Raw genomic sequence first — 15029 nt, forward strand, 5'->3', positions numbered from 1 at the left:
TTAAAACATTTTTTACTTCTCAAAGCCTGGTCACATCTTTATTTCTTTTGATCCTCACCTGTGAGGTGAGATAGGAAGGAAAGAATTATTCTCATTGTACAGAAGAGGAAAGTGAGACCTGGAGAGGGCAAGTGAGGTCTGGCCTTTTCTGGCACTTTTTTTGTGTCCATCAAGAGGATGGCATTTGAGAGCCAGTGTTTGATGCCAAGTAGTTCTGGAGGTATAAGAAATGATGCACTTGGGCCTAGAAGAGAGAGACATTGGGCCACAGAGTACTACAGATGCCTAAGACCCTCCAAGAAAGAGTAAGGTGCCAATGAGTTCAGTCCTCAAGGCAGGCAACATCTAATTCCTGGCTTCAGTTTCCCTCTCTCAGATGGTAGAACTTCTATAAATAAATATTTTCTTTGAAAGTGTTCTTAGAGTTTCCATTTACAGTGGCTGCTCTCACTAGATCCTTATTCCATCTTGAGGAAGGAGCAGAACAGGGATGATGACCTTCACTTGAAACCTAGGGAAACTGAGGCTTTGAGACTTTAATTGATTTCCCATGTTACATAGCAAGCTGTGTCAGATATACCCTACCATTATATCCCAAAGGCTGGAGATAACCTAGCATCATGTGGAAGGCTGTTCTGTCCACAGTAGACAGGGTGGTCACACTCACCTGCAAGTAGATCTTCTTAAGTCCAGGAATGGAGTCACTGACACGGCCTGACACAAGGCGCCCAAGGCCTGAGGTAGCCCCAATACACACCAAGAGCACCCAGGTCTGCTTGATTTCCAAGAATTCCTCTTCCACATACTTCATCTGAAAAGCATAACACCAGGCCCCCAGGATAAGAGGAAGAAGAAGATCTGACTGGTTAATTGTTGGCATACCCAGAATCCTCTACTGCTTACTTCCCTGGAACATAACAAGAGTGATTTCTCCTGCAGCCCCCTCCCCTGTAGCCTTAGCTCCAGAACCAGCTCTCTGGTTGTTTCCAACAGCTTAAAAGGCTGCATATCCCTTGGCTCTCTGGATTTTGGGCTTCTGAGCAACAGCTCAGTGGACAGTGCATATCTCTAAGCCTCTTCCAAGCCTTGGCAGGACAGAATACAGCTTTAACAACTGAAAAAAATCTAGGAGTTCCTTTATTGTCTCCCCATTCCCTGACCCAGAACTGACAGCCTAGGGTAACAACAGGTCACCAAGGGAGAAGGATCCATCAGCTTCCAGGTAACACTCCAAAACTATGTTTTAAGAAACACAATGTCTGTGGAAGATAGCAGCTGGAAACAACCAACATTTCTATGATCATGTAAGTTGGGTAGATGCTGGTTAAACAAAGCTTAATAGAGTTTTTTACTGTATTTTGGGATCTTTTGGTACCTTTATAAGATTGTTACACATTATGAAGGTAGACAGATCTAGTATACATTATTTCCTAAACAAAATTACTTGACTACAAACACCAGCATTCCTTAAGACACTCTCTTAGAAAACCCTATTGTTGGTTCATCTAGGGGCAGTCTCCTGTATTTCAGTGATGCTTATCTTCTCTTGAGCATCCATCTAGATTTATCAGTAGGGGAAACCATAGGCATAGGCCTTTCCCTAAGGAACGTCCTCCATTTCCCACTGAGGTCTTCTCTCAGCCTGTGCTGTTTCCTACTCTCCAAATACCTCTTTTGTCTTTTTTCAAAGATCCTAGCTCTGCCCTTTCAATGTCCTCTGCTTCTACCCTCTGAACTTCAGGCAGATTACAGGCAGCTTTTTGGGGTCAGGTAGGGTAGACCCACCCTGGTATTTCTCACCAGGTGTACATAGGGAACGAAGTAGCCAAGGGCAGCAGCAGCGATCCCGAAGGCCCAGATGCGGTAGGTACGTTGGCGGAACACTCGCATGTTGAAGTACTTCCTGAGCTGAGCCAGAAAGCGTTGGCACAGGGTGTGGACACCTCTCTTGCTTGGGGTGTCTTGCGAGCTCGGCAGGAGGGGTCGGTAGGTGAGTGAAAGCAGCGTAAGAATAAACATAAAGGTACTCAGCACCTGGAAGGTTTGAGCGAGCTTGATCTTAGCCCCCAGTGTTTTGATGAGGAGGGGGAAGGATATGGAGAAGATGCTACTCCCAGCAGACACCACACCATTGGCCAGACCCAGACGGCGTTGGAAGTAATGGCCCAGGATGACGAGAGATGGCTGAAAGGCGAAGGAACAGCCACAACCAAAGAGAATCCCATAGGTGAAGTAACGCAGGCTTAGTGAGCTGTGGGAGAGACACCAAGAGCTATTCTCAGAGGCCTGACCAGCAATTTACCTGCCCTTCTCGGCTTCTTCCCCCCCCCCCCCCCCACCAACCAAGATCTATATCCCCCACCCTTAACCCACAGCCCCAGTTACTGCTGACCCTCAGAATAGACAAGAAATAGAACCTTCTGATCCCCATTTTATAGATAGGGAGACAGAGTTTCAGAGAAGTAATTTACCCAAGGTAGCATACTGGGTGCTTCCCTGGTAGCTCAGCTGGTAAAGAATCCACCTGCAATGCAGGAAACCCTGGTTTGATTCCTGGGTTGGGAAGATCCCCTGGAGAAGGGATAGGCTACCCACTCCAGTATTCTTGGGCTTCTCTGGTGGCTCAGATGGTAAAGAATCTGCTTACAATGAGGGAGACCTGGGTTTGATCCTTGGGTTGGGAAGATCCCCTGGAGGAGGGCATGGCAACCCACTTCAGTATTCTTGTGTGGAGAATCCCCATGGACAGAGGGGCCTGGTGGGCTACAGTTCATGGGGTTACAAAGAGTTGGACATGACTGAGAGACTAAGCACAGCACAGCATAACTGGGGATGAGCAAAGCTTGGACTTGTCTCTAGGCCTGTGTGACTCTAGTTTGAATTATAGGGCCCCATCAGCACTATTCAAAAGAAAGCCACAACTATCCTATGCAAAGTCTAGATGAGGGGCTACAAGAGTAAATTAGTGGCTTAGAGAGAACAGTTTCACTGCTCATCTAGACAACATAGGTAGGGTGGTAACTAAAGCTTTATCCCAAGTAACAAGAAAATTCTGCAAGAAGCCAAGATTCTGGATGTTTGAGACCCTCCATGGTACTTTTCAGTGTCTTTCTCCATGCTCAGGGCCCTTAATATTTCAGAGAGTGGTTGGTGGTATCCTCAGAGATACTCCTTCCCCAACCATGCCCATGGTCTGGATATCCCAAAACCCTTTACTCCAGGCCCTAAATAATCTCCATAGGGATCCTAAGATAAGGAGTTCCTTTAACTTCTGAAGCCTGGCTCCTGTTCCTGGACATTATATGGACTAGTTTCCCAGAGTAGCTTGGCTACTTGGTGGGAAATGGGACCTCAAAAAAGTTATTGGCCTGTCCAAGTAGGACAAGTTCTGGCTAAAACTCTTAGGCTCTGCTTTGGCCATAAGCTTCTATAACAGAAGGCAAAGTATCAGAATGGAAAAGGCTATGGGAAGGTCAGCTTGGCTGGCCATCTGCCATCAGATTACACTGGCATAAACTAGTAAAAAAATGTGTTTTCTTTTTGATACTTCCACATATTTTGCAATACTTTTTATCTGGCCACTTAATAACATAGTGCTTCCCATGGTCAGGCAGTTCCTCTTCATGAATAGACTAGTCCTCATACTAAAGGACTGGACCTATGGCACAGAGATGAAGTGGTGCTAGCTCTCATGACTCTAAGACAATCACCGTCATCATTGCTTTCCATCTATTTGCATTCATTGGGTATGAGCAAGGGCTTTGGTTTCAAAAGGGTTGCCTCTGCTTAGAACACATAGCTAAGCCAATTGCTCCTCTTCTGTCAAATTCCTTGGGGCTTCCTTCCATTAGAATAGAGGTACCCTTTGGGATTGACCCAAGCTAGGGGCCTTGCTAAGGGAAATGCATTATGAAGGTCTGAAGGAGACATTCAGGGAGGGGGCCAGTGGGAGTAAAGCATGGGATTCTATTCAGGGAGCTGTGTAGTGGATCTATTTCTACCTGCGCCCTGAGGCAGGAGGCCCCTGAGTAGGCTTGCTAAAGCCCTGCTCAAACTTCGCCCCATCTCACACCATCCAAAGGAACTCAGAGCCCTGATTTAGACACAACAGGAGAGATGACTTGGAATTCTAGCCATAAACAGAACCATATTCCACTGGATGTGAGGCCATCCAGAAAGTTTCTTGGCTCTAAAGATGTTCTTACAGAAAGGGCAAAGGGAGTGGGGGAGGAGCTTAAGGGCTGGGGAACAGTGTGCCTAAAGAAGAATGCCAGGAGAAAGCACATATGAGCTCTTTCCCCTCCTGTAACTGAGCTCATGTGGATTGGAAAGAAAATGGGATCCGTATGTTGCTAATTTGTTTACACTTTGCTCTGCTTGGCCTTAAAAACAGGCCGCTGCTGAGTAGCACTGAGGCTGGAGCTGCTTCTGAGGCCTAACTCCTTCCCACAAGAAGCAGGCACCAGCCTGCTGAGGGCAAATGAGGCCGGCCACCAGAGGGGTCCTGAAAAGATTTGGAGCTGCAGCCCTGGGAGGGCTGAGCAGATTACAGACAGGATGTGGTTTTCCCTGCCTCTGTTCCAATTGGATAGAACCAAGCCAAGAAACTATTGCAGGCCAGACCCAAGCTCTGCTGGAGGGTAGACTGGGCAGCCAGAAATGCTCAAGTCATAAAGTGGGCTCAATCTCACAGGGCCCAGTTGTGGCAGAACACGATTATCATTCTCTGCTGTGAGTGGATCCTTAGGCCTAGAGTGCATAACTATGGTCCTCTGGGAAGCCAAGCTCAGAAAACAGGTCTCTGACAAGTTAGCCATGTCTCCAGGTCAGCATTCTCCTACACCCGGAGATTGGAAGTAGGTGGTACCATAACTTCCAAAGTGTCTTTGGCAGAAAATTATTGGAGTTCTTTTGGAAAGCCATATTCCTCAAGCTGTGGTGGAGTGTTTTGCCTTCTCCCCTCTCCTACAGATATGCTTCTGGAGAGCAGCAGAGATAAGGAGAATATGAACTTGTAACCTACTGCTTGCCAGACACTGACCGAATTCTGCCAGTGGGATCTATGGGACCAGAATTTGAGTTTACCAAGTTTAGGTCTAGTTGGATAGCTGGGTGTTGGGTCTGTATCTCAGTGAGGGATGCTGCTGAATATCCTTTCTCATGCCCAAGATGTGAATCTTTATCTGTCCCAAACTGTCCTAACATTTGTTGTTGTTTAGTCGCTAAGTCATGTCCAACTCTTTGCTACCCCATGGACTGCAGCAAACCAGGCTTCCCTGTCCTTCACTATCTCTTGGAGTTTGCTCAAACTCATGTCCATTGAGTTGGTGATGCTATCTAACCATCTCAAGAACCCACTGCCACCCTCTTTTCTTTTTGCTTTCCATCTTTCCCAGTGTCAGGGTCTTTTCATTGCCATGCAGAAATGGAAAAGGATCAGAAATGCCAAACAGCCCTGGGCTCAGCTGACCTCTTTTTCAGCATAAGATTACCCAAGAATCCTCTAATGGTAGGTGTTCACATGGTCTTACTCTAGATTTTCATCCCTAGGAGGGCAGTTGAGGTCATGAGATGTGTGGCATATTGAAGGGAAATAGAATGGCAGAGTGGAAGACACACCTGAAAAGACCTGATCTAATTTCATGTTGTAGATATAAAAATTGAGGCCCAGAGAGGGAAATGATACTCATCAATTGTTCCATTGCCATTCAGTGGCCAAAATTGAACCTGGGCTCAGTTGTATGAATGCCCAAGCTTAAGCTTCTCTTACCACTTTGGAAATCTTGAGTCCTCTTTGGGTATATTCCCTACCAATATGTCCTTGGGGACTCTACTTAGATAAATCCCATTGAACAATAATTACTGGGAGCAAGGTATTTGAAGACCCTACATGGAAAAGGCCACAGGGGATTCTGTAATGAAAAGAGTGTCTCCATTTGAGACCCAGAAAAAAGCCAAGGGCAAATGGCCAGCAATTCCTAGACTTACCTGGTGAAGGAGCTGGTATGGAGGCCAATGAAAGCAACAGCAGCCCCTGCAGTTGCTGTGATTCGGCAGCCCAAACGATCAGTGAATATACTCACAATGGGAGAACAGAAGAAGATCATTCCCATTGACAGGGCTCCTACCCATGCTGCAGAGAAAAGAAGCACAAAGACATCTTAGTTTAATGTGGTACCTGGTGGTGCATCTGGTATGTCAGTTCTTCTCTGACCTTTCACAGGGGGCATTGTGTTGGCCTGCACTGCCAGCCTGTTAGTCCCTAATGGCCAGAGAGGTTAGGCAATTTTCAAAGTTCCTGTAACAAGGCAATGTGAGAACCAGGGGTCTAGTTCATAAGCATACCCAGAACTTCAAAGCTGGGGCAAGAGGCCTTTAAAGATCAAGTCTGTGGTAGAGATGTCTAGCTAGCTACCACACAGCTGCACTACATTTCTTAGCCTGTTTCCTGTGGCTATTTGGTATGACCATGTTACAGAATTCTGACCAATAGAATGTGGGTAAAAAGGACACATACCACTTCTGGGTTTGGACCATAAAAAGACTCCCATGATGTTTCTGTTTTCTTGGGGGCCATAATGGCAGTGACCTTGGATGCCATGTATTAAGACTGGAAGAACTGCCATCAGTTCTGTCTGGGACCCTGAATGGAGTAGAGTTCCTCCTTTCTCTCCAGTCTGGAACCCTTGCCCTGAACGTTACCTAAGAATTAAACTTCTTTTCCTTTAAGCTACTGAATTTTCGAGGGCTATTTGTTATAGCAGTTAAATAAACACAAACTAAGACAAAGAGATTCCTCTACTACCATTTTATTGATAAAGAAACAAGTCTAGAAATGTGAAGGGACTTGCCAAATATCACATAGCAAGTTAAGTGGCAGAGCTGGGCCTCAGACCTAACTCTCCTTATTTCTACTCCAATGTTCATTGTATTATATCTCTAATTAGGATTAATGAAGCTCCCATCATTGGAAGTGTGTAAGAGGCTAGATATAAAACAGGGGATTCAACCACTGGTGTCAGATTTGGACTAGCCAGCATTTCAGGCTTCCTTCCAGGGATACTAAGCCAGATTTATAGCCTTAGGCACTAGGCTACTTGGTTTCAGTGCCAAGGAACATGAAAGTTAATTAAGCCTTTAGAAGCTTAGGTAAGATTTGTCTTGGTCACTGGAACAGTCCTATGAAAATGCTAAGACTAAGGAGTAAGGAAGGCCACAGACAAAGGCCTCCTGGAATTGACACAGGGCAGGTTCAGGAGTCACACAAAGATTTATAAGGACACTGTACAAGAGAGTCATATAACCCTCCTGCTGAAATTCTTCATCAGAGCCCATGTTTGGCAAATCCCTGGGATGACCCAGAGGGATGGTATGGGGAGGGAGGTGGGAGGGAGGTTCAGGATGGGGAACACATGTACACCCGTGGCGGAATCATGTCAATGTATGGCAAAACCAATACAATATTGTAATTAGCCTCCAATTAAAATAAATAAATTTATATCTAAAAAGTAAAAAAAAAAAAAAGAAAAGAAGAGTTTACTCTGTTTATAAAGGCTCTTAAGTGCTTGTAACAATCCTCAACAGGGAGGAAGAGATTTGCCCTTTTACTTAGATTCTTGCTCAGCCATCAGAAAGAAAGCCCAAGCTTTTTTTGTTTGAAGGCTGTTACCAAGTTTCATTGTGAGCCTCTCTTTTCTAGGCTAAATAATCTTAGTTTCCCTAACTTTTCTTCTTAGCTTTAATTCCTAATTCTGTAATTCCTTTGAGAGCTCTCCTCTGAGTATGTTCCAAGTCTTCATCATCATCAAAGAGTATTCACTGAGTGTCACCCGAACAGCGAGCCAGGCCAGCTTCTGGCTCTCTTGGATTGTGCAGCCCCAGAAGGGCCAGAGGAGTACAATCTGAGGTTAGACAAGTCTACTGTCTGTGTCTCTTACCTCAGTACCTAATAGGTTGTTCAGATCTCCACTGGGAATCTTTATTTTGCTAGGGGTGCCATCTTAAGTCTTAGTGGCTGGCTCCAAAAGCACTGGACTGAGACAGCAGGAGACCTGAACTCTCATCAAAGTTTTACCTTACACCTTTCAGTTTCACCTCTTATCAGCTATGGGACCTTGAGCAAGTCACACAGCACTCCTCTAATCCTCAGTCTTCTCATTTATAAAATGGGGATTGAAATTCTCCACATGCCTTCTTTAAAGTTTTTTTTAATGTAATGATTATCAAATGTGATCATATGTATGAGAGCTTTGTAGATATCAATAATCACACCATATATAAAAATTAATACAAATGGATCAAGTAAAACAACATTTTTAGAAGCGAGTATAGGGGAAAATCTTTCTAGCCTTTAGTTAGGCAAAGATTTCATAATTACCAAAAGTATGATCCATTAAAAAATCAACACTAGACTTCATCAAGATGTAAAACTTCTGCTCTTTGAAAAATACTGTTATGAACATGAAAGGGCAAGCCACAGACTGAGAAAAATATTTATGACACACTTGTCTTATAAAAGTCTGGTATCCAGAGTACAAGTGTGAGTTGACACTCATAACTCAGTAAGAAGACAGCAAACAATCCAGTTTAAAATATGGGCAAAAGATTTGAACAGACATTTTACACACACACAAATGCATGACATGAATAGCAATTGAGTACATGAAAAGATGCTCAATATTATTAATCATTCAAGAAATGCATGTTAAAACCAATACCCCTGTATAACCACTAAAAAAGCTTTTTTTTTTTTTAAAAAAAAATGACAATACCTAGTACTGGTGAGGATGTAGAGGAACTGGAAATCTCATACAATGCTGATGGGAATGTAAAAATGGTATACCTGCTTTGGAAAACAGTTTGGCAGCTTCTTAAAAGTTAAACATACAATTACCCTGTTATCCTGAAATCAGTCTCTTGGGTACTTAGCCAAGATAAAAAAAAATTATATTCATAAAAAAACCTGTACCTAGATGTTTTTGAAGATTTTTCATAACTGCCAAAATGTGTCAATAACTCAAAATGTATTTCAACTGATGAATGGATAAATAAGTGAATATACATTAATATAGTGGAATACAACTCTGCAATAAACAGTAATAAACTACTGATACATGAAATGACTAGAACAATTATCAAAGGCATTATGCTAAGTGAAAAGAAGCCAGACACAAATGATTCCACTTATATGTAATTCCAAAAAAGGCAAAACTGTGTAGTCAAACAGATCAGTGAATGCCAGGAGGAAGGGTGAGGGGAAATGACTCATTATAGAGGAGTATGGGGGAACTTTTTGGGGTAATGAAATGGAGTGATGAAATGTTATATATCTTGACTGTAAGTGGTGGTATTCTTTTGTCAAAATTCATAGAATTGAGCATATAAAGAGTGACTATTACCATATGTAAATCATACCTCAATAAATCTGTTATAGAAAAAAGAGAAGAGCAAAAGGGGCAGAGAAGCAAGAAGTGTGAGTGGGTGATCTCATTTATGATATATGTATTTTTAATCTGGCCAGATTTAAAAAAAAATAGTTCAAATGTATTGAACAAAAACGAAAAATTAGTTAAATTTGGTAAATTATCTTACTCATATTTTATCAACTACAACTCACCATTATCTGGCCCTTCTGAAAATATCTAAAATACAATGAAAACTGATGATGATTGGGCTTTAAAGTATCTTTTGCACAGCCAAAGAAAGTTTAAATTACATTGGATATAGCTTTTTATGTTAATGACATATATTCATCATTATGATATCATATAGAATATTTTCACTGCTGTAAAAACTCATGCTCTGCCTATTCATCCCTATTCCCCTCCAAACCTCTGGCAAACACTAATCTTTTTACTGTCTTCATAGTGTTGCCTTTCCCAGAATGTTATATAATTGGAATCATATAGTAAATAGTCTCTTCAGATTGGCTTCTTTTACTTTCATACATTTAAATTTCCCCTATACCAAAACCTGACAAAGATGCCACAAAAAAGAAAACTACAGGCCAATATCACTGATGAACATAGATTCAAAAATCCTTAACAAAATTCTAGCAAACAGAATCCAACAACATATTAAAAAGATCATACATCATGACCAAGTGGGCTTTATCCCAGGGATGCGAGGATTCTTCAATATCCACAAATCAATCAACATAATATGCCACATTAACAAATTGAAAAATAAAAACCATATGATTATCTCAATAGATGAAGAGAAAGCCTTCGACAAAATTCAACATCCATTTATGATTAAAAAAAAAAAACCCTCAAGAAATCAGGAATAGAAGGAACATTCCTCAACACAATACAAGCTATATATGATAAACCCACAGCAAACATTATCCTCAATGGTGAAAAATTGAAAGCATTTCCCCTAAAGTCAGGAATAAGACAAAGGTGGCCACTCTCACCATTACTATTCAACATAGTTTTGGCAGTTTTGGCCACAGCAATCAGAGCAGAAAAAGAAATAAAAGGAATCCAGATTGGCAAAGAAGAAGTAAAACTTTCATTGTTTGCAGATGACATGATCCTCTACATAGAAAACCCTAAAGACTCCACCAGAAAATTACTAGAGCTAATCAATGAATATAGTAAATTCGCAGCATATAAAATCAACACACAGAAATCCCTTGCATTCCTATACACCAACAATGAGAAAACAGAAAGATAAATTAAGGAAACAATTCCATTTACCATTGCAATGAAAAGAATAAAATACTTAGGAATATATCTACCTAAAGAAACAAAAGACCTATATATAGAAAACTATAAAACACAGGTGAAAGAAATCAAAGAGGACACAAGTAGATGGAGAAATATACCATGTTCATGGATCGGAAGAATCAATATAGTGAAAATGAGTATACTACCCAAAGCAATCTATAGATTCAATGCAATCCCTACCAAGCTACCAATGGTATTTTTCACAGAACTAGAACAATTAATTTCACAATTTGTATGGAGATACAAAAAAACCTCAAATATCCAAAGCAATCTTGAGAAAGAAGAATGGAACTGGAGGAAACAACCTGCTTGACTTCAGGCTCTACTACAAATCCACAGTCATCAAGACAGTATAGTACTGATTCAAAGAAATATAGATCAATGGAACAAAATAGAAAGCCCAGAGATAAATTGATGTACCTATGGACACCTTATCTTTGACAAAGGAGGCAAGAATATACAATGGAGAAAAGACAATGTCTTTAACAAGTGGTGCTGGGAAAACTGGTCAACCACTTGTAAAAGAATGAAACTAGAACACTTTCTAACACCATACACAAAAATTAACTCAAAATGGATTAAAGATCTAAATGCAAGACCAGAAACTATAAAACTCCTAGAGGAACACATAGGCAAAACACTCTCTGACATAAATCACAGCAGGATCCTCTATGAACCACCTCCCAGAATATTGGAAATAAAAGCAAAAATAAATAAATGGGACCTAATTAAACTTAAAAGCTTTTGCACAACAAAGAAAATTATAAGCAAGGTGGAAAAAAAAAAAACCTTCAGAATGGGAAAAAATAATAGCAAACGAAGCAGCTGACAAAGAATTAATCTCAAAAATATACATGCAACTCCTGCAGCTCAATTCCAGGAAAATAAATGACCCAATCAAAAAATGGGCCAAAGAACTAAACAGACATTTCTCCAAAGAAGACATACAGATGGCTAACAAACACATGAAAAGATGCTCAACATCACTCATTATCAGAGAAATGCAAATCAAAACCACAATGAGGTACCATTTTATGCCAGTCAGAATGGCTGCTATCCAAAAGTCTACAAGCAATAAATGCTGGAGAGGGTGTGGAGAAAAGGGAACCCTCTTACACTGTTGGTGGGAATGCAAACTAGTACAGCCACTATGGAGAACAGTGTGGAGATTCCTTTAAAAACTGGAAATAGAACTGCCATATGACCCAGCAATCCCACTGCTGGGCATACACACCGAGGAAACCAGAATTGAAAGAGACATGTGTACCCCAATGTTCATCACAGAACTGTTTATAATAGCCAGGACATGGAAGCAACCTAGATGTCCATCAGCAGATGAATGGATAAGAAAGCTGTGGTACATATACACAATGGAGTATTACTCAGCCATTAAAAAGAATACATTTGAATCAGTCCTAATGAGGTGGATGAAACTGGAACCTATTATACAGAGTGAAGTAAGCCAGTAAGAAAAACACCAATACAGTATAATAATGCATATATATGGAATTTAGAAAGATGGTAATGATAGCCTTGTATGAGAGACAGAAAAGAGACACAGATGTATAGAACAGTCTTTTGGACTGTGTAGGAGAGGGCGAGGCTGATATGGTTTGGGAGAATGGCATTGAAACATGTATATTATCATATGTGAAATGAATCACCAGTCCAGGTTCGATGCATGATACAGGGTACTCGGGGCTGGTGCACTGGGATGACCTAGAGGGATGCTATGGGGAGGGAGGTGGGAGAGGGGGTTCAGGATGGGGAACACGTGTACACCCGTGGTGGATTCATGTCGACGTATGGCAAAACCACTACAATATTGTAAAGTAATTAGCCTCCAATTAAAATAAATAAATTTATATTAAAATAAATAAATAAATTTCCCCCATGTATTTTCATGACTTGAAAGATTTTTTTTCATCACTGAATAATATTTCTTTGTCTAGATGTACCACAGTTTATTTATTAACTCACTCCCTGAAGGAATCTTGGTTGCTTCTACATTTTGGCAAATTATGAATATAGCTGCTATAAATAGATGTGTATAAATTTTTGTGTTGATGTATGTTCTTGACTCATTTGGTTAAACACTAAGGAGCATGCTAAATTGTATGTTTAGATTTGGAAGAAATTGCCAAGCTTTCTTCCAAAGTGGCTGTACTATTTTGCATTCCCAAAAACAATGAGTGAGAGTTCTTGTTGCTCTACATCCTTACCAGCATTTGGTGGTGTCAGTGTCCTAGATTTTGGTCATTCTGATAGATATGTAGTGGCATCTCATTGCTTTCATTTGTATTTTCTTTTTTTAATATAAATTTATTTATTTTAATTAGAGGCTAATTACTTTACAATATTGTGTTGGTTTTGCCATACATCAACATGAATCCACCACGAGTGTACACGTGTTCCCCATCCTGAACCCCCCTCCCACGTCCCTTCCCATACCATCCCTCTGGGTCATCCCAGTACACCAGGCCCAAGCATCATGTATCATGCATCGAACCTGGACTGGCGATTCGTTTCAGATATGATATTATACATGTTTCAATGCCATTCTCCCAAATCATCCCACCCTCGCCCTCTCCCACAGAGTCCATTTTCTTGATGACATATAGCATTGAGTATCTTTTAATATGTTTATTTGTCATCTATATATTTTCTTTGATGAGCTGTCTGTTAACGTCTTTGGGCCATTTTTTTTTTTTTTTAAACTGGGTTGATCATTTTCTCATTGCTGAGTCTCAGGAGGTCTTTGTACATTTTGGATAACAGTCCTTTATCAGATATGTCTTTTGCAAATATTTTCTCTCCGTCTGTGGCTTAGCTTCTCATTCTCTTGACATTGTCTTTTGCAGAGCAGAAGTTTTAAATTTTGATGAAGTCTGGTTATTTCTTTCATGGATTACGACTTGGTCTTGAACCTAAAAAGCTGTAATCAAACCCATGGTCATCGAAGTTTACCCTAAGTTATTTTCTAGGAGTTTTAGAGTTTTGTGCTTTATATTTAAGGGCTTCCCTAGTGGCTCTGATGGTAAAGAATCTGCCTGCAATGTCTCCTGGAGAAGGGAATGGCCACCCACTCCAGTATTCTTGCCTGGAGAATTCCATGCACAGAGGAGCCTGGCAGGCTATAGTCCTTGGGATTGCAAAGAGTCAGACATGACTGAGCAACTAACACTTTCACTTTCAAAGAACTAAACACTTAGTGTTTATACTATAATAGTATTTCATGAAAGATATAAATTGAGTCATATAATCTGTGACTTTTTGAAACTGGCTTTTTCACCCAGCATGATTCCCTGGAGATATATATTTGAAGTTACTTGTAGACAGCTTATGGTTGGGGTATTTTTTTTCCTGCCAATCTCTGTTTTTTATTTAATGTATTTAGACCATTTGCAAGGACAATCATTGATTTGTGAGAGTTGGACCATAAGGAAGGTTGAGTGATGAAGAATTGATGCTTTTGAATTGTGGTGCTGGAGAAGACTCTTGAGAGTCCCTTGGACTGCAATATCAAACCAGTCAATCCTAAAGGAAATCAACCCTGAATACTCATTGGAAGGACTGATGCTGAAGCTCCAATACTTTGGCCATCTGATGTGAAGAGCCAACTCACTGGAAAAGACCCTGATGCTGGGAAAGATTGAAGACAAAAGGAGAAGCGGGCAGCAGAGGATGAGATGGCTAGAAACATTACTGACTCAATGGACATGAATTTGAGCAAAGTCTAGGAGAGAGTGGAGGACAGAGGAACCTGATGTGACAGAGTTCATGAGGTTGCAGAGAGTTCTTTCTTCCTTCTTGATGATCCAAGATTCCATTTTCTATTGTTTCCTTTCTGTTTGGAGAAATTCCTTTGGCCATTCTTTAAAGGTAGGTCTGCTGGTGGCCATTCCTTAAAGGTAGGTCTGCTGGTGACAAATTCTCTTGGTATTCATTCATTTGAAAATGCCTAGATTTCCTCCTCCTTTCCTGAAGCACAGTTTGACTGGATATGCAATTCCGAGTTGACAGTTTTTTCTTTTAGAGCTTGAAAAATGTTTTATCACTTCTTACTTCTGCCCTCTGTGTTTTGTTTTGTTTTGTTTATGAGAAATCCACTATCATTTGATGGCTTTTCCCTTAATTAGGGTATCACTTCTCTCTCAATATTTTCAAAATTAGTGTGTGTTTATATTTCAGAACTTTGACTCTGATGTGTTTTGGCATAGATTTCTTTGAGTTCATCCTCTTTGTAGTTCATTAGCTTCTTAATACTGTAGGTTTGTCTTTTGTCAAATTTGGGAGATT

At 40.9% G+C, this 15029-nt stretch overlaps 1 protein-coding gene across 1 annotated transcript in view; it reads right to left on the reverse strand.

Annotated features, from left to right (window-relative positions):
* Window positions 1-15029, reverse strand: part of SLC16A2 (solute carrier family 16 member 2) — a 132313-nt gene that overhangs the window by 12378 nt on the left and 104906 nt on the right. The window contains 3 exon segments of the mRNA NM_001206939.1: window positions 668-811; window positions 1801-2251; window positions 5989-6133. Of these exon segments, the coding sequence (NP_001193868.1) occupies window positions 668-811; window positions 1801-2251; window positions 5989-6133 (740 nt within the window).

Source organism: Bos taurus, chromosome X (genome assembly GCF_002263795.3).
Source record: "Bos taurus isolate L1 Dominette 01449 registration number 42190680 breed Hereford chromosome X, ARS-UCD2.0, whole genome shotgun sequence".
Taxonomy (NCBI): Eukaryota; Metazoa; Chordata; class Mammalia; order Artiodactyla; family Bovidae; genus Bos; species Bos taurus.